Below are 21,074 nucleotides of genomic sequence, written 5' to 3'. Positions count from 1 at the left end.
TTTAGGTATTTACTGGAATTCATATAAATTCCTCATCGTCCTTACAAAACATCTCTTCCAGAAGAATAAATCGGGTGCCATGATCAAATCTGGAACTTATCTTGATTGAGGGATTTCATGGTTTTTCTATCTTTACAGGCAAGTGTTACGATAATAGACCTACGTACTTTTGTTCATAGTCTCGATAACATCCATTATTACATGCAGAAATGTAGAGCATATTATTCCTCGGTGAAGGCAGTTGGCAAAACCACGTTATGTTGGTCGGTAGGTTCATGACTTGTGACTTATTCTTTTCACAAATATTTATATCTCGTTTTAGTTTGCTTTAATCTCCAAATATATTTTGTTCAGTCACATTACTCCAAATTTCTCCCAAACTCTTCTGTTTTGTTTAAATATTCATTGCATCTTATTCGCCATATTTTATTTTTCCTATGTTTTTTTCTTCAGTATATTTATATTCTAATTCATTCACATTACATGTTTTAAACTTTTTTGTCCCGCCCAAGTAAAACCTCTGATACTAGTTGCTTCGTTATTTTATCGGTTTCAAACAAGTGGCTTTGTTGAATAAGTAAAATAAGTTTTTTTGGTTCAAGTCACTTCAGCAAGACTTTTCCAATAATCTCATGGTTGATTGTATTTTTCTTTTAGTATCATAAAATTCAATTGCCATTTTTGTTCTTAGTTACATGATAATCTCTCACAAAAATTCCTGTGGCCAGAAATGTATCCTTTGCAGTTCTCCACAATCTCAACGGAATGGGAATTAAAAGTGTTAGGAGAGATGGCGTATATGTAAAATACTGCATTTTCATTTGCCTGGAGAGATTGAAGGAATATATAAAAATTCCAGACAGGATTTCTCGCCCCAGGATCAAATCTCGTCATCTGTCAAGCACGAGAAACCAACTTACCTGACGTGACTTTCTTATTGGTTGGTTTCCTTCCCGTTATCTTATAAGAGGTCACAATATGGGTCAAGTGTGATATAAAGCATCTCTTCTTCTCGGTAGCAATATAGCGATCAATGATATGGACATATTTAGAGTTGTTGGTGTATGGTTTTGTACAATTAAATTACCATAGTAGCATATTTTAGTTACAACCTAAGATTGTTAATTACATTTTCTATACGTGGTACTAACTCTTATTTTTGTATCTTACGCATATGTTACGTTCATATTCTTTGAAATCGTCTAAATTATTACTGTGGATATACTTTATTATAAATTGGAAAACGTGGTAAAATAACAATCATCTGGTTCAATATGACATTATTTTCCTCTCGTGTATGAATCTTTGAATTTACGAGTCTGCTCGTAATGTTGGAGCTCGCTGACATGTAACTTCTATCAAATAATACTGAATCAGCAATAAGTATGTGTGTGTTGTATAGTTTGCAAGAAAAACCAAATCAATAGCATGAAAGTGGATTGCCTTCGTCAGAATTGTATTTATTAACGGAGCTGTCGGCGTGGAAGTGCTGGTACCTGTCTTTCTCTTTGACTGAGGATTTTTCACATTGTAGCTGTTATTTATTCACTGTTCAATTTCCATACAAAAAAAATTATTATCGAAACGTCTTAATACTATTTCATACATATATTCAATGTTGTTATGAACTATTTATTCTGAATGCATACGTAAGATCATGATTGTATGTTTGTAATGAATCTGAATTATAGACATTGTACTTCTGAAGCAAAAGTTACATGTAAGGTACTTTTTCCTTCAGTACGCAAGAGTATTAGGGCACTTTTGCCCAACCAGTGGTACTTGTACCACTTCAGACCCTGCCTTTGCCATCCTCTGCAACTGACTTTCCATAACCACATTTATCATTAACATTTTATCAACTGTGTTACTGATTACATGAAATCCATTAACCCCTGTGGTCAAAGTCCAGCCAACAACCATTTATTTCAGGGAGTTGAACCTCTTACATCCTTTCGATGAAAGCTAATCGCGTGAGAGACCATTCATTACTTCCATTAACTCCCTGGTAGCAGAAACCGTGGGTCCAACACCGACAACACCAAAGCCCACCACTGGACACAATCCTCCGCCAACTCCATCCATTTTCCATCCTCACAGCCCACTTCCCTAAGATCCATCTTGATATTATCCTCCCATCTCCTTCTTGGTCTGCCCAGTGGCTATTTTCCAGAAGGATTCCCCACCAAAATTCTGAATGCATCCCTTGCCTGTCCCTCCCCCATATGTGCTACATGTCCAGCCCATCAGGATCCTCTTCATTACCTCCACTACAACCCTTTTAATGTTACAATCAAGAATTCACATGAACATTTTGGAATTACCAAAAGACTTGTTTTTTGTTATACCCTTCCCTTTACCTGCTATGAGTGACTGCCAGTTTAGTCACAGTGTAATACAGTGTTCAGCATCCCTTGTTTGTCATGAGTCAGCAAAATAAGAAGAATCAATTAAATAATAATAAAGAGAAGAGGACGATTTTGGAGATGTCTGTGGGGTGTGGTATCTAAAAGCAAACATCGTACATGACTGCCATCTTATAATGTTGGTACAGGTAGTTCTCGATTTACGCCGGGGATGTGTTCCTGGACGAACCGGCGTAAATTGGAACGATTTTATAATGTAAATCAATGACATGCGTTCCTAGCACCCAAACATTGACGAGTAATATAATGGCATTACATTTAAAGCTCTGAAATAACGTAAATAAAATAAAGGAAATTTAAAAAAATAAATTTTATACACTTACCGGCGATGGCGTGATGAAGCGGCGTTAGTTCTCTGACGAAGTCCCTGGTTGAGGATCGTCGTGTTTTTTAAAGAAGACATGTAGTGTGGACTGTCGTGATTTCTTCTTTCTTCCAAAATTTCACAATTAAGGCCTCATGGATGCCATAACACTACACTTCGCTGTAGCACAAGAGCAAATTCGCATATGCAAAAGTTTGCATTTCACAAACTGCTTTTATCGATTCATCGATCTCATTGGAGCAAATTCGAGTTAACGAAACATACGTAATTGCAAAGATGACTGTATTTATAATTTTTATTCAAAATCAGCGATGTAAGAATTATGATTTATTATAAAAAGCAGTACGAGAAACATTGTAAAACGTTATAAATAATAGTAAAATATATTTTTTTTCACTTTCTGGTTTCAAAATCGGCGTTATTCTGAATCGGCGCAAATGGAGGGCTACCTGTACTTTATAATTTAGCTACAGGAATATTGGTAAAGAGACTGGGGAATACTGCAGAATGGTGAGTTTCATAATTTGTATTTACAAATTATATAAGAATTATAAAATCAATGAGATGGAAAGGGAATGTAGCACACAATGGGAAGATGAGAAATACGTGGAAGATAGGAGGAGGATATTACAATGGACCTTATGGAAATCGGCTGTGGATTGGATTCATCTCGTTCTGAATATGGACTATTGGCGTGCTCTTGTGAACACAGAAATGAACGTTTGGGTTCCATAAAGGACAGGTAATTTCTTTTATTAGTTGAGAAACTATTATGTAGGATTTGAGGTTTTCACAGCAGTGAGTCTGAAGATTGCTGTCTTCTGAGAAACTATTAGCTTGTCAATTTTTTTTTTTTGCAATTGCTCCATTCTTCAAAGTACCATATACATTCAACAAAAGATCTTTGGGAAGAATTTATGACTTCTGCTTTCCTCCAGATGCTTCAGTCTATATTAATTTGACCGAACGGTACAGCAATAATTATACAATATTAATGATCCATTATTTCTACTGGTACAGTTTGCATTATATAAAATTCGTTATACATAACCTCAAAGTTCTGCATAATCACCAGGTGTACGACATGTTTCCTGCAGAATTTATAAAAAATTTCAGACCCTACTAGTGTTGGTCTCGGAAGTCTCCACAGCCATCATGACCAAGGTTTGATTCACAGCAGGGGCAAACTTTTATGTTCATCACCACATTCAGACAGGGTCCGAAGCCACCAACCATCCAATTCAGTGGAGATTCCTCCACCGCAGACAAAGCTCCATGTCCATCTAGTGTCAAGATAAATATGCCTGGAGTTTTACCATCACTCCCTACATTCTCAGAAGACCATCGCCTAGCAAGTACCTAATTTAAATTAAAGTTTGTTGCAAGGAATAAGAAATGGGGTAGTTACACTGATGGGAAATCAGAACGTCTTTTAATAATGGTGCTCTCTCTTCTTCTTCTTTTTTTTTCTTTGCTGTCCCACTATACAGCCATGTACGCACTTGGGGGACAGGAGGTATAGCTCCTCTCTTTCTTGACCTCGGCACCAGATGGGGTGAGTGGTCAGCATCACGCCCCGGCCGTGCTTTACCCCCGGGAAAGGACCCCGGTACCTGTTGGATAGGAGGCTGGGTGGGCCCCAGAGCCGGTCTGGACGCAGAGGCTAGAGAGAAAATCCTCTGCCGCCGTCGGGGATCGAAACTCTGTCGCCCAGTCCGTAGCTAGTCACTATACCGACTGAGCTACGCCAGCAAAAATTGTGCATATATAAAAGTAAAAGGTAGATGAATGTGGAAGATATGTGCATTTTTGAAATCATAAACATTACCTACGTGCCTGATTACAACAGGCAACAGCAATATTATAATAATAATAATAATAAAGAATCCTGTACAAAATGTATAATAATTGTACATAAAATTGCATGTCACGAACCTACTGCTACGAGTTATAATAAACAAGTAACAAATACCAGTAAAATTCATAAATGTTAAACATCCACATAGCAATCAATGGCACTGAATGGCACTGGGTAAATTAAAATAGTTTCAAAAACATTTCCAACAAAGCTCACGTAACAGCAGAAGTGATGACGTCCTCGTGTAGATTAAAAACGCATCCCTTGAAGTACCTAAGATTTTTTTTTTGACAGAAACTACAAACAGCGATGTCCGTCACTGAAAATCATCTTGAGCCAGTTCCATCCTTCCTTCTTCATATTCCAAGTGGCTGTATTTCAAGAGGTTTCTCCACCAAAATTTCACGTTCTTTATCCGATCCCAATCGTATGACCAGCCCATCGTACCCTTGCAGATTTCATTATCCTAACAAAATTACGTGACCTGTATTGTCAGAAAATTAAGGTTTTGTTGAAGATTTTCTAAGATTTTACACAATTTCAGAATACTGTGAAGTTATTCTACCTTCTGATTAATTTCTCGTAAGACTGCGTCAACCATTTGAATCTTTTTTCTTTGACCGCTGTCAGCAAATTAAAATACAGCACACATCAAACGTTATGACAGTAGTTTTGGAGTTCTGTCAGCGAGTCGGTCCCGTGGACGTTTCAGAAACACCGATACAGACGTCAGTTCTTTGACGTAGGGACTCGATGGTATGACTGGCTTGCCACGCTCGCAACGAATCGGATATATTCCCTGGATTCTAAAGCTCTTGTATTCTGGACTGTGCAAAGAATTCTAAATCTTTTCCTCCTCGGTGATCGCGCTCGTACTGATACCGTGTATGGCCGATCGGGATGAATGTATTTAGATGTCATGGCCCATACGCCCATTTCTTACGTGTTGCAATAAATACATATAAGCATTGTAAATTGTTCATATTACAAATTACATTTCAGTGATTAATTACACGGTGAAACGATAAGTAAGCTTTGACGGCGTTTAACACGGATTGTGACCCGAGTTTGTGATGTCATGTAGTCCTGTAAGTGATTATTAATATTTCAGAGAAAAATGTAACCTCCATCTTTGGGGTGGATGGAGGTGATACATTCTCCAACCCAGAAGACCGCAATCCGCAACGAGTAACAAAATCTAAATATGATAATTAATTAGTATCTTACTAAAAGAAACATCAAAGTACCAGTTGATTCGCATTTCATTAACAGTACTGCAGTCTTCTACTGCAAGAAGAGATTGGAGACCAACAGCTTATTACGTGAGAAAACTAAAAGTACTGCGATGTCATAGTTCAGCGGCTGTGCACTGTTTCCGAACTTCTTCGACCTCTTGTCTCGTCCTGTTAAAAGCTTCTGTCTTTACGAAGTCCACGGTTTTGTACACGGTGCTCGTCGGCTGTTGTGCTCGCTCGGGCGACTTTGGGATCTGCGTCGCTGATGACGTACCACTTGCAGCGTCCCATTCAAGATCCAAGTCAAGGTATTGCAATTCCTGAAACCTTGTTGCTGGTATAAATTTATTGGTGTCTTGTTGGAAATAATATATCTGTAATAGACACAAACACATCAGAAAATTTGGTACCTCTGCTGCGTTCGCCAGAATCTTAAAACGATAAAGGTAAGAATTCAGTGAGCCCCTTAAGTAAACTGGCTGATACGTATTAAACAGGTCAACCTATACAACTTCTTATGGCATATTTATATTAATTAGCAAGTACAACATGTTTCAAAAGTAGCTTTACAACTCGAGGGCGAGATATTGGCGAACTGATAGGAGAAACATATAATTTCACAACACAGAAATGTAGTCAAACACTTAAAGTTTTATGTCCATCGGATTTTTATGGTTCAATGTGACTTCCATCTGTTATGTGGCAGACGTCCCATCTGTAGTCAATATCTTGCCACGCGCGGTGTAGCATCTCCGGTGTCACTTCGGCCACATCTGCAGGTAAGGGTGGCACGTACGCTCGATCTTTAACAAATCCCAACAATAAAAAATCTACAGGTGTTAGATCCGGGGAAGGAGGTGGCCGTGCTATTGGTGCGGCCCGACCGATCCACCGACCTGGGAAACGGTCATTGAGGTACTCGTGCGCTTCTCCGAGGTAATGAGGGGGTGCACCGTCTTGCTGGAAGTGAACGCAGCCTTCTTGGTCATCTTCGTCAAGTTGAGGAATGAGGAACTGTTGGAGCATGTCCAGATACACGATGCTGGTAATGGTCTTCTCCGTCAAAAGAAGGGGCCGTACACTTTATCTTTGCTGAGGGCGCAAAACACATTAACTACATACTACAGTTTATGTGCATGAAACTTGATGTGTTTGGCTAAATTTGTGAATTTAAAAATACTGCGCACGTCCTTGAAATAAATTTATATTCTCCTGCGAAGTTGTAAAGTTGCTTTTGAAACACAGTGTATAACTGCTCTAGATAAAAGGATTGTAAAATCCAGTAAATTCAATGCAGAAATGTGAGGTTAGACACACATAAGCGACCAACCTCCTTTCCTCAGGGGACACGATACACGAATCTTATAATTAACAAAACAGTAATTCTGAGGTTCAGTGAGTCATCAATTAATGCATTAATATTCTTTTAAGTATTTCAGTAAGGGCTTCATTGAAACAGTAACTTCATTTTCGCTTTCAAAATACCTAGTACATTATCGGTAAAATCAATAAAAATGTGACTCTTACAGGCTCGCCATCTGGTGACTTCCTGTGATCATCATCTGAACTAGAGTTGTGTTCAGAGCGCTGCCGCTGCCCATTGCGTAATGCTGTCGGCGTCGACGAGGGTGGTGTCGGACTCGGGGCTGCTCTGGGTTTTCTTAAGCTGCGACAGGTTTCTGAACCTGACCGGCCACCTGGCGGAGCAGCCAGGGGTAGGAGTTCTACATAACATGTCAAAGCAATGGCATACTTATATAACTAGAAAAAAAAATTATGATAACAAATGACCATCACTGGACCCTCTCCTGAGCCATTTAAATCTTACAGTTTCCTTATGACATTGCTTCAATATTGTAGTCACCTCTTTTAGTGTCGTTACCCAATTTGTTTATGTGAAATGTATTTAACAAGTATTTCACGCAAGGTTATAACGCTGGCCTTGTAATCCTGGTGTCCAAGCGTTGCCCGAATTTATAACTTGTGTTGGGCAAGGCCGTGGTCTAGGCAACATGGAGTTTTCCTCCGGGGCTTCCCCAGTTTCTCCGTGGCATCCCAACAATTACTCCATTCACACACAGAAGAAGGCAACGGCAAACCACTTCTTTATCACCTGCCTAAAAAACATATGAACAGGTCCCAGTCCGAGAAAAAGATGGAAGGTTCCTGTCCGTAATATGTCGCCAACGTCCTGTAAAGGAGACGGCGTAAAAAACATACGAGATATAAACATACCTTGTTCAGGCTGCTTAAGCTGTGGTTTCAGTTTTCGATCTACGCTCGGTGGAAAATGACCTGATATCAAATGTGTAGCCGGGCTCACAGGAGACGGCTCATTTGAGACCACAGACGTTGAGTCAGATAGTTTACGGCCTGGTTTAAGCCCACGATTTACAGCTGGCGGAGTAGGAATACCACTATGTCCGACATCTGATCCGCCTTGGGCCGTGAGGGGACTCGGTAAATTGGAGTAGACAGCAGCAGTAGATGAAGAAGCCAGAGAGCTGGAGCCATCAGAGTGGGGTGATGTCGGTTCTTCAAGAGTAGTGGCGCCCTCCTGGGAAGCGGACGGCGGGGAGTCACTGTGATGGAAGTCGTAACGGAACACTTCGCCATTGACCTTGCTTGGCGCGGCGTTGGTGTAACAGTGACGGACCGATGTGTGAATTTTACCTTCTGCACCGTCCCCGGCTGACGGACTTGAAGGATTGTTGGCATACTGGTGTGACCTTGGAAAATCGTACATCTCGTCATTCACGCCCACAGTTTCACTGCACTGAGATGGGGACAGAGGAGATGGTGGCTCTTCATTACCATCTGAAGCACTCACACAGTCATTAGGTGATCCCGGAATTCCTGTCCTTTTTGACGTGTCTGACGACAGAGAAGCAACACTTGGTTTCCTCACATTTCTGTTATGTCTTGGTTGTGGGGATACATTTTCCAGGTTGAGATAGCTGTGGCTTGGAGCTTCTAGAAGCAGGTGGAAGGGTTTAGGTGGACGAGGAGGGGCAACTGGTTGATGCTGCAGATTTATTGGAAGGCTCAACTGTCTGCCATGCACCCCGATGGAGCCGTCGTGTGGAATGCTGCTCACATTATCAACTACTCTAAGCTTGCCAAAACGTTTCACAACACTCCAAGAACCAACATCTCCTCCGCCACCTACATCTACTTCTGCCGAACTATCCGAAGGTCTCGTCTGGCGTACACTGTCCCCATCTGGAAACGTCTCCCAGTTGACGCAAGGTGGGTGATGTGATGGCACAGACCATTCTTCATCTGTAAATACACTCTCGCCATCTGTTGTAGGACTGTGTAAAGGGGGGGTTTCACTAATTTGCCGCAATTCCAGGTTTGGAGGATGAAGCTTACGAGGGGAATCATAAAACTCTGCATTATCTGCACTTGAAGTACCATCATATGGTCTGGGTGATCTTTTAATTGGCAGAATTGGCGTTTTGACTTGAAACGAAGCACCCGTCTCCCCTACACATATTAACTTTGTTGAATCTTGAATTTTGTTCTCTGAATACAGAGCATGTTTTTGACACGTGGACTGTCCTTCTCTGTTATTTGTCAGGCCATATTGTGTAGTTGCTGTAATACCATATCCTCCTTGTCGAAGTATATTATTAAAATCTTCTAAGCCATTTGGACTTGAGAGGGACTTTCCAGAAATGCACTCGCTAATAGGGATGTATGGGCCTGAAATTGTGCTGGTGGGGGAAACAGGTGGAGATTCTGTCACCAGACCCAACATTGGGTCTTGTTGCTCGCTTGTTAGTGACTCCGTTGTTGTAGGAGTCTCCTCATCCTCGGCAGGAGGCGCATAGCCATAGTCTGCAATTGAAGTCATTCAAGCATTACTCAGGTTCTTTATCACCAGATCAAATCTGTCCCTGCTATAGCACCTCGGAGGAAAAAAGTGCATTTCTACGGTAATATGAGAATAATCAGTCAGATTGATACAAAAACAGAAATCCAACGTTTACGAGACTCTGCTTCCATCATCAGGGTTTGATATGACTTGTTGCTTAACGTACAAAATCCCTGACGGTGGTGGAAGAGACAGTGTCACAGATGCTGTATCAATATAACTGATTACCTGACATTATATTCAGTTTCCGTAAAAAACATGATATTTTATATAATGAGAAATATGTACTTTCTCTTATGCTAAGACAATACACATATACAAATGCACAAAAATGAAATAAAAATGCTTCTGGATTATCAACTTGCATACCGTCTTCGTCTTTGTAGGCCATGAGTCCGCATACGTGACAAACGTATTCAACCCATTTGTTCATGTCCTCCTCAGACTCGGCCGCCAAGTAGTACACTCGCTTTGGTGTCTTCACATCAAACATATGCTGGTACTTCTGCTTGCGATTCTCAAATCTCAGACCAGCGTCAACCTGAAGAATGTCGGAATAAGCGCTTGCGTTACCAGACACGTAAGAGTAACGGGCAATTATGTCATCCCTAATATGAAATTACATAAATTTTTTCATTGTCACAGTTTAATAAAAAACAAAATAGTAATGTGTCACATTTAAATAAAAATTATTAATACATAAAGTAACTCAGTGTCAAATTATTATATCACACAAGGGATGATTTATTTTATGTCAAAGAATAATCTTACCTGTTCACACTGATCCAAATCAATTTTTCCTTTCAGTTTTCTGCAGTTATGGTCCGTGTAGTACTCGAGAAAGTATTGGTCAGGTAGCTCGCCAGAATGGCGCAGCACAAACCACCTCCTTCGCCACCGCTGCGAACAGATATTTCACCAATGAGGTTTTGTCTGTGGCAGACGGCTCCAGTCACAGTTTTATCTTACCTCTGTCTTTGCAAATCCGAAGGAATCCATTTCTGAGGCTGAACTGCCATGAGGTAAATTTTGTTATTTCCAGTCAGCATTATTTTTTTGTGTATGAAAAAAAAAAGGTGGTGTTACTTTGAGGTTATGTCTGATAGTTTTCAATATTTTGACAATCTCGTTGGTATTTTTAAGAAAAGACGTTTTTCGTGATAAAATAACATCTCACCCTACTTATATTTGTTACGATGACAACTAAACAATTTAGTTGTATTGCACTGGACCCAACTCCAAGGACAGCGTTGAATTACAAAATAAAAAAAATAATTTCAAACTCGTTTCTTACGTTTTTAAACAGTATATTTTCAAATAATTTCACTTAGCTACAACATACATTGTTTTATATTTGTGTCAAATGAAGAGATTAGAAAATATCGAAATTATCTTAAAGCCACTTTTAAAATTGGTAACGGCTTTTTTAACCTGTATTTTAAGCAGAATGTTACGTTGCATTTTAGAATTATGGACTGTGTTTTAAAAAGATTTTTTTTCCATATAAATCACTCCTCTTCCAGAAAATTTGTTCATTGTTTTCACACATCAGCACTGGGTCCATTATTTTGAGAACCCCATTCCGAATCTGTGAACAGTGGACTTAGGTAGTGAATTTCATTAAGACGATGTTTTGTTAACAACCTGTTTGTATTTACATACAAAATATATGAGTACGTTTTAATTACGCGGATTTACGAAGCATTTTCTAAACTGACAGATGAATGAGTCATCACTAATGAGACTCTGTAAATGAATGCTGATAACACAGTTAACACGTTCATATTATCTCAAAGATAACGCGATCCATTTCCATTACAAATATGTTCTGGATCTTGATGTTTAATTAAATAATTGCTATGCGACGTTCGCGTAGTGATTGGGATGATTAATTTATTCACTCGAGTTTCCATTATTCTAATCATACAAAACCCATAAATACGCTCCCAGGGAAAAATCCAGAATTAATTATTGTTAAAGCAGCTGGTATCAGGGCTTTACAACAAAACTGGGATATACAAATAAAAATGTTGTGATTGCTCTGGTTGGTACATGAACCCCCCTCGGAACAACTAAAAAGTAGGTTCTTCGCAGCAGACTTTGTTTATGAGGCATCATATGGGAACTCGGAACTTGATAGCCAATAAAAAAGGATCATATTTAAAAAGTTGAAAGGTGACGTCTTCGAAACAAATAAATATGGCATATCGCTCAATTACCGCGCCACCTACAATCCAATATTGGAACTTTTTATAAAATCATTTCCGCCAGATGTCAGTAGTAACGATGGCATTCACTCTAGATTCATTCTATTCACTGACTAGATCAGTCATTCATCTCGTTGGACCTCTGAGTACTCGCACGTAAGTTAGCAATTTAAATACGCAAAGATACAGGAGTAATTTAAATTCCACACAACATTATTTTAAATATATGTTTTTTTTAAAATTATATTTATGATCATTTAAGAGATTCTAACCTAAACCAAGGGATCTGTGAAATTAGGTAAGCAAAATGTACGCGAACGTGGATGAACCTGATAAAGTGTATATTTATACTCAGCACAAAATGGTTTCAGCATCTTTAACGTTAAAATGGCCATGTACGTAGAAGAGAGGCACTTCTTAACATCACTATTGCTAGGGATGTAATCTGATACACACATAAATCAATACGATTCGATGTTGTATATGACAATGTGACGATTTTTTAAGCTCGTATAAACAAATTCGTTAAAAAAACACGTTAATTCTTCATAGGGGAGGTCTGACAGCACAAACATTATTTAAATCTTACTTAAAAATAGACAGGAATGAAGGAGGACGGAAACTCAACTCCTATTTCTGACTTCCACGCCGTCTCTATAGCTCAAACCGCGACAACCATCAAAACAGGACGACGAAGACAAAAATATGTCTGCCTCCTGCATTGAGCACGTTTTATAGGTTAGTCGCAGAACAGTGAATTGTGTTGCTGGTAGAAAACACCCAACCCTCGATTTCCGAACGTAATTCGTTGGATGAAAACTACTCGTAATTTAAAAAATTCGTAAATATGAAATTAATTTCTATGTAAACAATTCTGACTCCCAGAATAGTCGCCCAATATTTTTACCTCATTTTAGAACATAAAAGTAAGAAAAATATTCTTTGTTTTGATAGTTGTTACCTATTTAACACTATAAAGCAAGCATTGTACAGCAGTTAGTGTAAACATAAGAACTTTCTGTATTCCTCCGCGTTCGTTGCTTACAAAGCGGACATTCGGCCCTCAGACGAAATCTAGTCCTGCGTTTTAGCGAAAATAATGTACGTAGATTGAAAAATAGTTAGTGTTAGAGGTACAGAATCTCCAATTTCTAACACCAGAGCATATCTGTCTAGTCTGGTACTATTTAGGCGTTAGATTCTTACTCCTCACCAAATATTACTAGTCATCAAATTGAGGTTAAGAACGGTGGGATATCAAAATTGCATGCAAATTTGTTGTCGAAAAACACGAATGTATGAAACCACTATAAAGGTCTAGAAAAAAAATTGGGGATAATATTAAAATTGAGTTTAAAGGCCAACTGGTATAGTTTCGCCGATAAAGGGAAGTGATATGTCCCAGTTTTTGTTCATACACTTGAGCATAATTACCTCAAACATTACTTTACACTAGTAGCATTAACCACAGTCCCAATGGACACGACCCTGAGCTATCTTCATTATTATCTTTATTAGTGGGTGGACTTCTTTTATTCCGACGCTAAGAACTATTTACGTTCTGCTTTGGGAGCATTTCTGTTCGGAAATGCGGACTATAATCGAACAGCTGTCATTTTTATACAACCAGTTTAAGAGTCAGGCAACTGGAAAGGCTGAAAATTAAACATCACGAAAATATGTGGATTCCCTGTCTACTGTCTGGGAGAAAGTTTCAACCCATCAAGCAAGTCCATGACCTTTCACTGATCAAAGTACGTGGCTCTTCAACATCATCGTCTATCCAGCAGCCTCCTCCTTCGTCTTCGAAACTTCTCGACAGAATTTGGTGAAAATTTTCTTCCCGGGTTTTCCACAATTGGATCAATTTACAAAAAAAAAGAAAATATGACAAAATATAAACGTCATTGCGAAATTCGACTTGTATTTTGAGTTTAACCTTTAGAAGCTCTGGCCTATTTATTGAATCTAAGACTCGGTGTCAACGTGACGTATAAAACAGTGCATCACAAGAACGAATTTCAAAATCAACCGGGATCGTTAACATAAGTGAATAATTTGGAGATGCAGAAGCAGCCTTGCAACTTCTTACCCGTCAAATATGAGACGCCATTTTTTTTTCTAAGTCCAGAGGCGCCTGTTACATGTGCAGTCTTTGCTGAACACGCATGTTTCTAGCATCATGAAAAAAAAAAACAAGTACGATTCATCAGCCCACTGTATCATGATGACTCACTGACAGATACCACTCTGCTCCCTGGTAACAGTACACTCATACACCAAAAGCTGTACCTCCCTTCGCAGTGATGTGCCCCATTTAAGAATGAGTGTAGCTCTGTCTTAATTCCCTCCATACGTCTCAAAGACGCGATGACAGGGACGATTTTTCGAGATGAACTCGCTCAGTGAAACAGTTGTTCTTAATCAGCTGATAGTCGACCAGTTAGCAGCAACCCCCCCCCTCCCCCCAGTAGTCTCTTCCCTTCAGACTTCCAAATCAAAATTTCGTAGGCATTTGTCATGTCTCCGATTGGTACATACCCCGCCGACACAATAAACCTTGATTTGATTATTCTAATAAGATAAGTGGAGAGGACAATTAAGATGTACCTTATCTGCAGATTTATCCATGTCCTTGTGAATTCATCGCTCCAAGGCCCAAATACCCTGTTCTGATACCAGGGTAAGTAATCGACGTGACGTAAAATGGTAATGTTACAAGTCGCGTAAAATGGAACCACTTTTTGTACAGTAATGCTTTCATTGAGTAAAAAGCCAAGAAATAGTGCGACCTACAGCAAGAGAATAAATTAATCTTCGTGTTATCTTTACCAGTCAAGGTCATCGGAAGTATGGTGAATCTGAGGATGGAACTGTTACCCGCCCCCTAACAACGCCAAGGCGTCGAATTCAGTCCGTGCAGACTTTGGACTGATTCTAACATCTACGATCCATCCATATCAGTGTCCGTGGTAACACACACAGAATGTTCCAGGTATATTATCAATAAACTTATAGCTAAAAAATCAAACTACAGGTTTTCGTGAATATACCTAGTACAATTATTTTCCGTGTTTCGGCAAACAGTTGCAATCTTCGAGGTGAGTGTATCCCGAAAAACCGAAGTCAAACATTACGGGATATCACAGTTGGTAGCAGAAGTTTGAAATACCTCGACACGTGTTTTCTACAGATAAATCTGACACGTGATATTTAGTTTTTGTCATTAACAGCTGATAGCATGTACACAGGTTTGGAAGTCACAAATGCCTTCGGCTAGCTTCAACTCCTGCAAATGACCCCAAACCAAGAAATCCGAATGACCTTTATTAAGCTTGTGGTGCCTATTTACATACAATCCTGAAAATGGAGGCAGTATGTTCCTCCAGAATGTTGGTGTCGGTCTACAATTCCACGTGGTGTTACAATCGAGAAGGTCAAAGTCTTTATTTTCATTTGTCTATCAAGGTTGGGAAGATACTTTATTAAATTCAACATTTTTATTTTTGTTATTTTGACGATGAACTCTCCAATCAATGGTTTTGTTCTTCGTGGTTGTCTGTCTGTCTAGAAGATGAATTTCTTATGATTAAGTTGCTGAGGCACCCCTGCAGATAATTTTATACTTCGGTGATGTTTTTTTTTTTTTTTTGCATTTTCTAAACAGACGAGTAGAATTTAACTTTGTTGTTCTTCCATTTGTGTCATTAAATTATTTACTTTATCTGAAACACAATGAAAATAAACATTTTTGTTCTCCGCCATTTATTCTTGACGTTTAGATGTGAAATGTGTAACTTAAATGTCCAATGATTTAAAGCCACATCACTTATATAAAGTATTTCAATGTTTCTGGATATTAACTAATAATTTATATGTATAACATTTTTCAGATCTTATTTCAGTCTGCGATCTTAGAAAGCCGTGAACAGGCAGACATGCACGGAGGACCATGTGGGACTATTAACTGGATTAAAAACAATAGAATAAATTTTAACCAACAGCGGTGTATGGACTGTGTGTGTGTGTAGGCTTACACTTTAATATTTGTAACATGTATGCATATTAAGATGGCTAAAATTTGATCTGAAATTTTAATTATAATGTGTCAATAAACTGTCTTAACCCTGCTTCAGATTAAGCACAATTCTCGAGCTACTGACGTACAAGTGAAAGTATCCCCCAAAGACTTCAATTTCTTAGGAAAAATTTTAACTAACACAAAATTAAAGTGTAAAATTTTGTTCACTTTCAAAATAAATCTTTTATCTTCCTCCCATTCTTACTTTATACCTATAACGCATCATCGGTGATCTAGTTTACGGTAGAATCTCCATCTGCAAACAAAACAATAATTTAACCCAGCTTCATGATGCACTGAAGGAAGAAAATGGCTGTTATCTGGGATATTACACTCTCACGTAGACATTAAGTTCCTCTGAAATGTCCGTGAATACCTACCAGACTGCATACGTCCCAGATAACGGCTAATCAAACTAAAGAAAACTCACAGATAAAATATTCAGACACTTGAAACATGAACTATGTGGGAACTTGGGGCATTACATAACAAGAAACTCTGTAATTCTTATAGCCCACGTGGAAGAAACATGAAGTGAACAAGAAATTTTGTCAAAAAAATGCCTTAACAAAGGAGACACTTAGGGAGACTGAAATGCAACTTGTAAGGATGCGAACTCAGTAATGTCAAATTGCAGGGTTTGGTATTAGTGATGTTGAACCTTAAAATTAAGAAAATCAATTTGTATCCTAACTTAATCTCCAAGTTTTAGCAGAAGTCACTGCCCTTTAAGCGAAATGTCTTTATCTCATAGGAAGGAAAATAAGATAAAAAGTATTTTCAAGGAAGTCAGATTCCTCAACACTAAATTGTTTTGTGCAATTTTTATCAATTATTCACTTCGAAATTTCACTGAAATGTGGTACGTTCAGAGTAATATTAAGGTTAATCAAACTACATCAGGAAAGAATGTTACGTGAAACTGCTAATTTCTTCATGCATTAGAACGATGAAATTCTATTTCACATTCTCATATTACGTTCATAACAGATATATTCTAATTACGGGCCGAGAAATATTTTCAAAAAGGCACTCACAGATATGAATGTGTCAAACGAGTCACCAGAGAAATATCAGCTTTTGTGAGCACATTTCAGATTAATAATTTACAAAATCAAATATCCACATCTGTCAGTATTGCATTTCTGTGCTAACGCCAACACGCACAGAACGCCGAAGTATCATGCACGTCAGAATACGCTTGAAGAACGAATTCCATCAATGGTAACCGATGAATGGCACTTCCCTTGACTTATTACAGACTTCAAGTCTTTAGTTCATTTATTACAGTTTTCCGTGATGGTGTGATGTAGCACAATGATGTACCGCCAAAGGGTTTCAGATATGTGGTGTGCCATCTACTATGTCTTTGTCAAATTATGGTGTACTGTGGGTGAGAAAAGTTTATGGAACACTGACATATTGCTTAATAAATGTTTTTAAGTGTCTAGTTGATCAGGATTATTTTAGTAATTACTTCTAGAACAATATTTGCAATGGTAAAAGCATAAAAACACTTGTTTAAATAAATCAGATTTCACATTTCATTCATGCTAGTGCTAGACTTCTTTATTAATTTCTGGTTTACTCAATGATGCTCAGATTATATAGGGAACAATATATTGTTAAGAATGAGGAAGGAAACAGTCATTATCCCAGTGTTCATTCACAGGTACTGAGAATAAACTTGAAAAACTCCAGTCAGGACAGTGTCTTTGGGTCAATATTTGAACCAGGACTTCCCAAATACATAGCTCAATTTGTTAAAAAAATATATAAAAAAAGTTGGTTAATGTATGACAACTTTCTAGTTATACAAATAATTATTTTTTTAACAAAGAATGATATTACCTTATTTTTGTGTGTAAACATGAAACCTACATAAAAATCAATACCAAAACAATGTGACTTACGTTAAAATTTTGCTGAAAGATGTCAATAACAAACCTGTATCCATCTGAATGAAAATCCAAAACATGTCATGTTTGATCATAATCACCTTGAACGGTAATAAGATGAAAAAAAGATCTGGTTGTTTACATCAGCAGTTCTCAGTAAATAACTTACTTCAACCACGAATTTTTACACATTTTTGTGGAATGAGTGACTGCATCCTTCAACCCTTAATGATTATATAACATTCAGCGCAATATTATTTACATCACAATGTTAATGAGGAAGTTTACCAAAACATTTATACTGACAGCACGCGTGCGTCAATCTTAAATCCAGCATGCAGTTTACAAGCAAAATCATAATTGTGCTTCCTTACAATCCATATACACTCGACGAACATTAAGAAATTTCGTTAAGAATGTTTATCACTTCATACGGCTTCGTTTCGTATCCCATGAACCTTGTGTTCGTAGTTATCTTTTGTAAATACGGAAAATGGTAGAAACTACTCTTACCGCTCTCCAGATTGCCTTGGATGGTGGTGATTTCGTCAGCCAGCCTTCGTGAATAATCTCAAGGCTAGTATTTGACATATCCAATGAAATTTATGAAAACAGTACTGTAATTTGTAGAAAATATGTCACTCAACCCATCACACACGCGAAAGCACCCGACAACTACGTTGCCATAGCTAGTTTATGACTTAAATGATTGAATATCTTAAATTCAGAACATAACAGTCTGCATCACTTCCCTTCTCCCCCACTGCTGACACAATATGTATTTCGAAGTGTTGCCGATAGGTGTCTCCTGCAACACGGCATGCTCACGATATCTGATAAAATATGTGAGAAGAAAATAATCTCCAGGATACTGGCATACAGTAATTGTAAGTGTTTGTACACTCATGCACGTTATTCGTAATTTTAGAACAGAATATGTTGCTAGTAGATGACATAATTTATGTGAGTTGTAAAATTTAATTTGCAACTCGTATTAGTTACATATTAAATTGGATAGATGGCAGAGTGGAAGGAATCGAGTATAAATCTGTATTGCAAAGATTATTCTATGCGTGTGATGACAGATCAGTAAACTCGTTATGATTGGTCAACGTCAACCAATGAGAGATTTGTTTACATGTCAAATTCGGCAACAAAATGCATCAATATGGTGGATCAGCTGGCTCGAATTCTTTGGAGACCGAATGAAATTTCATGGTAAAATAGCCATGATTCTAAGAGAATGGGCTCTATTGCTTCTGTTCTGCAGTGGCACTGTGAACGGTGCACCCTAATAAATCCTACGGAACGTACTAGATGTATACGGTGCGGGACTCATCGCGAAAATCAGTGCAGTGATAAATCAGATGCCGCGGAGAGAACAGGTCGGAATGGAAAGGTAAAATCAAAATACACAGCAGCAGAAACAAAAAATACAGGACTTGATTCTGACACCGTGATTCCAGTATCAAAAGGAACAGCAGAATCCAGCCTGCAGTCAGAGAAAAATTCCTCCTTATGGTAAGTGTTTTAATTACATTGTGGGCTATGATGTTAATTTATTAAATGTGGAGCTAGAGAATTCGCACACATGATCTTGGAAGTTCACTACCCAACTTGCTGTCACACGTATGTTCAAATTGAAAATTAAGTCAGGTTGATCTTTGCTTGCTAATATTCTTGATCTTAATATGTTAACGGCCTATCTACACTAATTTTATTCCAAGTAAAATTTATTTATTACCTTAATGTGATAGCAGGAGAGGACTATCCACCCCCACCAACTGTTTACACTCACGCTTATATACCTTCGTGCAATTAATGAATCAAACTCATTTTTTGTTCTCGTATTAGTGGATATAATATGGCTATTGCACCTTGCAGTGGATGCACTAAAAATGCTTTAACATCTTAAGGTATCTGTTTTTGATTGTGGTAGCTGGCAAAATTAGTCAGAATACAGTAGTGGACCTTTGAGTTCTGCAAAAAGTGTGGAATTTTTTGGCCAGCTGAGCAGTTAGAAAGTTCTCACGAAAGACTGTGCTTGAGGATTTGGTTTGTGAAACAGAAGTCGTGGTGGGGTTTGTCACTAGTTATGGTGTATTCATTTATTATCTATCTATAACCTGTGTGCAGTTGTAGAGTTAACAACATTCATAACCCAACTGTAGATTTATTGCCGTTGTCTATCAATACATGCAAATATCAAGGGGCAGCCGGCTGTTTCCACCTGAAGTGATATAAAACTCTGATTCAAATGTAATGTGTATGAATTACTCATATTTGATGGTGGTCGTCAGGAAAAGTGTCAGGAATTTGTGTAGTGGAAGTTAATTAACGTAATCCAACCCCTGTTACAGGAACGTTGTACAGTTTTATGGATTTGAAATCTTTTAGGTAGAAGATGATTGGTCATTGAATTTAACCATGCATATAATTAGTTTTATATAATTCTAGGAAATCAGGTTTAGGAATGTTCCGCTCATTCATCAGTAAATGTTGACAGTTTAAACATAACAGATAATTGAATCCAATGACGGCCACATTGGCCCCACTTAATGGTACCTGCTTCTTGTCGTGGTGGTGGGGCTCGAGTACCTCAGTGACCCCAAGAGCTACTGGTAGGGCCTCCCTAGCCAGATTGGTCGAGGGGGAGAGGTCAGACTAAGACAGGTACCCTGGTCCTCCAGGTTGGGGGTTGGTCGCAAGGCTAACAACCTTGCACCGTAAAAAGGAAGATGTTTCGAAACCTTAACCTCGGACAGACGGACCTAACAGGACTGAATGGAAGAGGAGAATTGAGGAGGCCATGGACTGAATACGGACCAGAGAGCCATAGAAGAATAAGAAGACGGCCACATTGGACCACAACATACTGTAGCGAATGGACAGTGAACTGAGTGTGAAAGGTGATGAATAAGAAAAAAACAAGAATAAATTATACATTGCCTTGTGGGTATTATATCATCTGATTTATTATTGGATACTTTGTACATAAAAATATATGAAACTCATTCTTATACAAATAATTTTTTTCTCATGTTCTAGATACATGTTGAATTTTTGAAATTGTTTTAAATTTGTTTGAAGTAGACCAGTCGTGTTTTAAAACTGTATTTCATAAATTAACCCAAGTTCTGTCACTCTGTTGTTCTTGTCATGTT

General features: G+C 38.3%; 3 protein-coding genes across 5 annotated transcripts in view; 2 read left to right on the top strand and 1 right to left on the bottom strand.

The window, feature by feature from the left end:
- The window catches only part of rdgA (retinal degeneration A), a 222,342-nt gene extending 206,281 nt beyond the window's left edge, over positions 1-16,061 (top strand). Inside the window, exons 21-24 of the transcript XR_015534387.1 lie at positions 6-3,261; positions 3,868-10,746; positions 14,767-14,926; positions 15,825-16,061. The gene's annotated coding sequence lies outside the window, so the exon portion shown is untranslated. The remainder of the gene's footprint in view (positions 1-5; positions 3,262-3,867; positions 10,747-14,766; positions 14,927-15,824) is intronic.
- On the bottom strand, positions 4,581-18,649 carry dos (daughter of sevenless). Its single transcript, XM_022072207.2, has 6 exons — positions 18,424-18,649; positions 10,496-10,624; positions 10,094-10,265; positions 8,080-9,687; positions 7,372-7,568; positions 4,581-6,218 (listed from the first exon to the last, which is right to left on the bottom strand). The coding sequence occupies exons 1-6, from the start codon at positions 18,499-18,501 to the stop codon at positions 5,958-5,960; spliced, it is 2,445 nt and encodes an 814-aa protein (XP_021927899.1). The 5' UTR covers positions 18,502-18,649; the 3' UTR covers positions 4,581-5,957.
- Positions 18,650-19,058: 409 nt separating this feature from the next.
- LOC110833661 (calpain-D) overlaps positions 19,059-21,074 on the top strand; it is a 34,070-nt gene continuing 32,054 nt past the window's right edge. For all 3 annotated transcript variants that reach the window (XR_015534364.1, XR_015534363.1, XM_022071980.2), the window contains exon 1: positions 19,059-19,431. Coding sequence is in view for 1 of the 3 variants with exons in the window: in XM_022071980.2 (XP_021927672.2) it covers positions 19,154-19,431 (278 nt within the window). In the remaining 2 variants the exon portion in view is untranslated. The remainder of the gene's footprint in view (positions 19,432-21,074) is intronic.

This window comes from Zootermopsis nevadensis, unplaced genomic scaffold (genome assembly GCF_977971745.1).
Source record: "Zootermopsis nevadensis isolate Lab colony 2312 unplaced genomic scaffold, Znev_1.0 Znev_ptg000001l, whole genome shotgun sequence".
Taxonomy (NCBI): Eukaryota; Metazoa; Arthropoda; class Insecta; order Blattodea; family Termopsidae; genus Zootermopsis; species Zootermopsis nevadensis.
The sequence above is the reverse complement of the archived record's forward strand: the minus strand, read 5'-3'. Positions and strand labels throughout refer to the sequence as shown.

Coding starts and splice junctions, on each gene's coding strand:
- dos (XM_022072207.2), bottom strand. CDS start 18,501: ATGTCAAATACTAGCCTTGAGATTATTCACGAAGGCTGGCTGACGAAA. Junction 10,266..10,495: donor ATTTGGATCAGTGTGAACAG/GTAAGATTATTC, acceptor GACATTCTTCAG/GTTGACGCTGGTCTGAGATT. Junction 7,569..8,079: donor GCTTAAGCAGCCTGAACAAG/GTATGTTTATAT, acceptor CATGTTATGTAG/AACTCCTACCCCTGGCTGCT.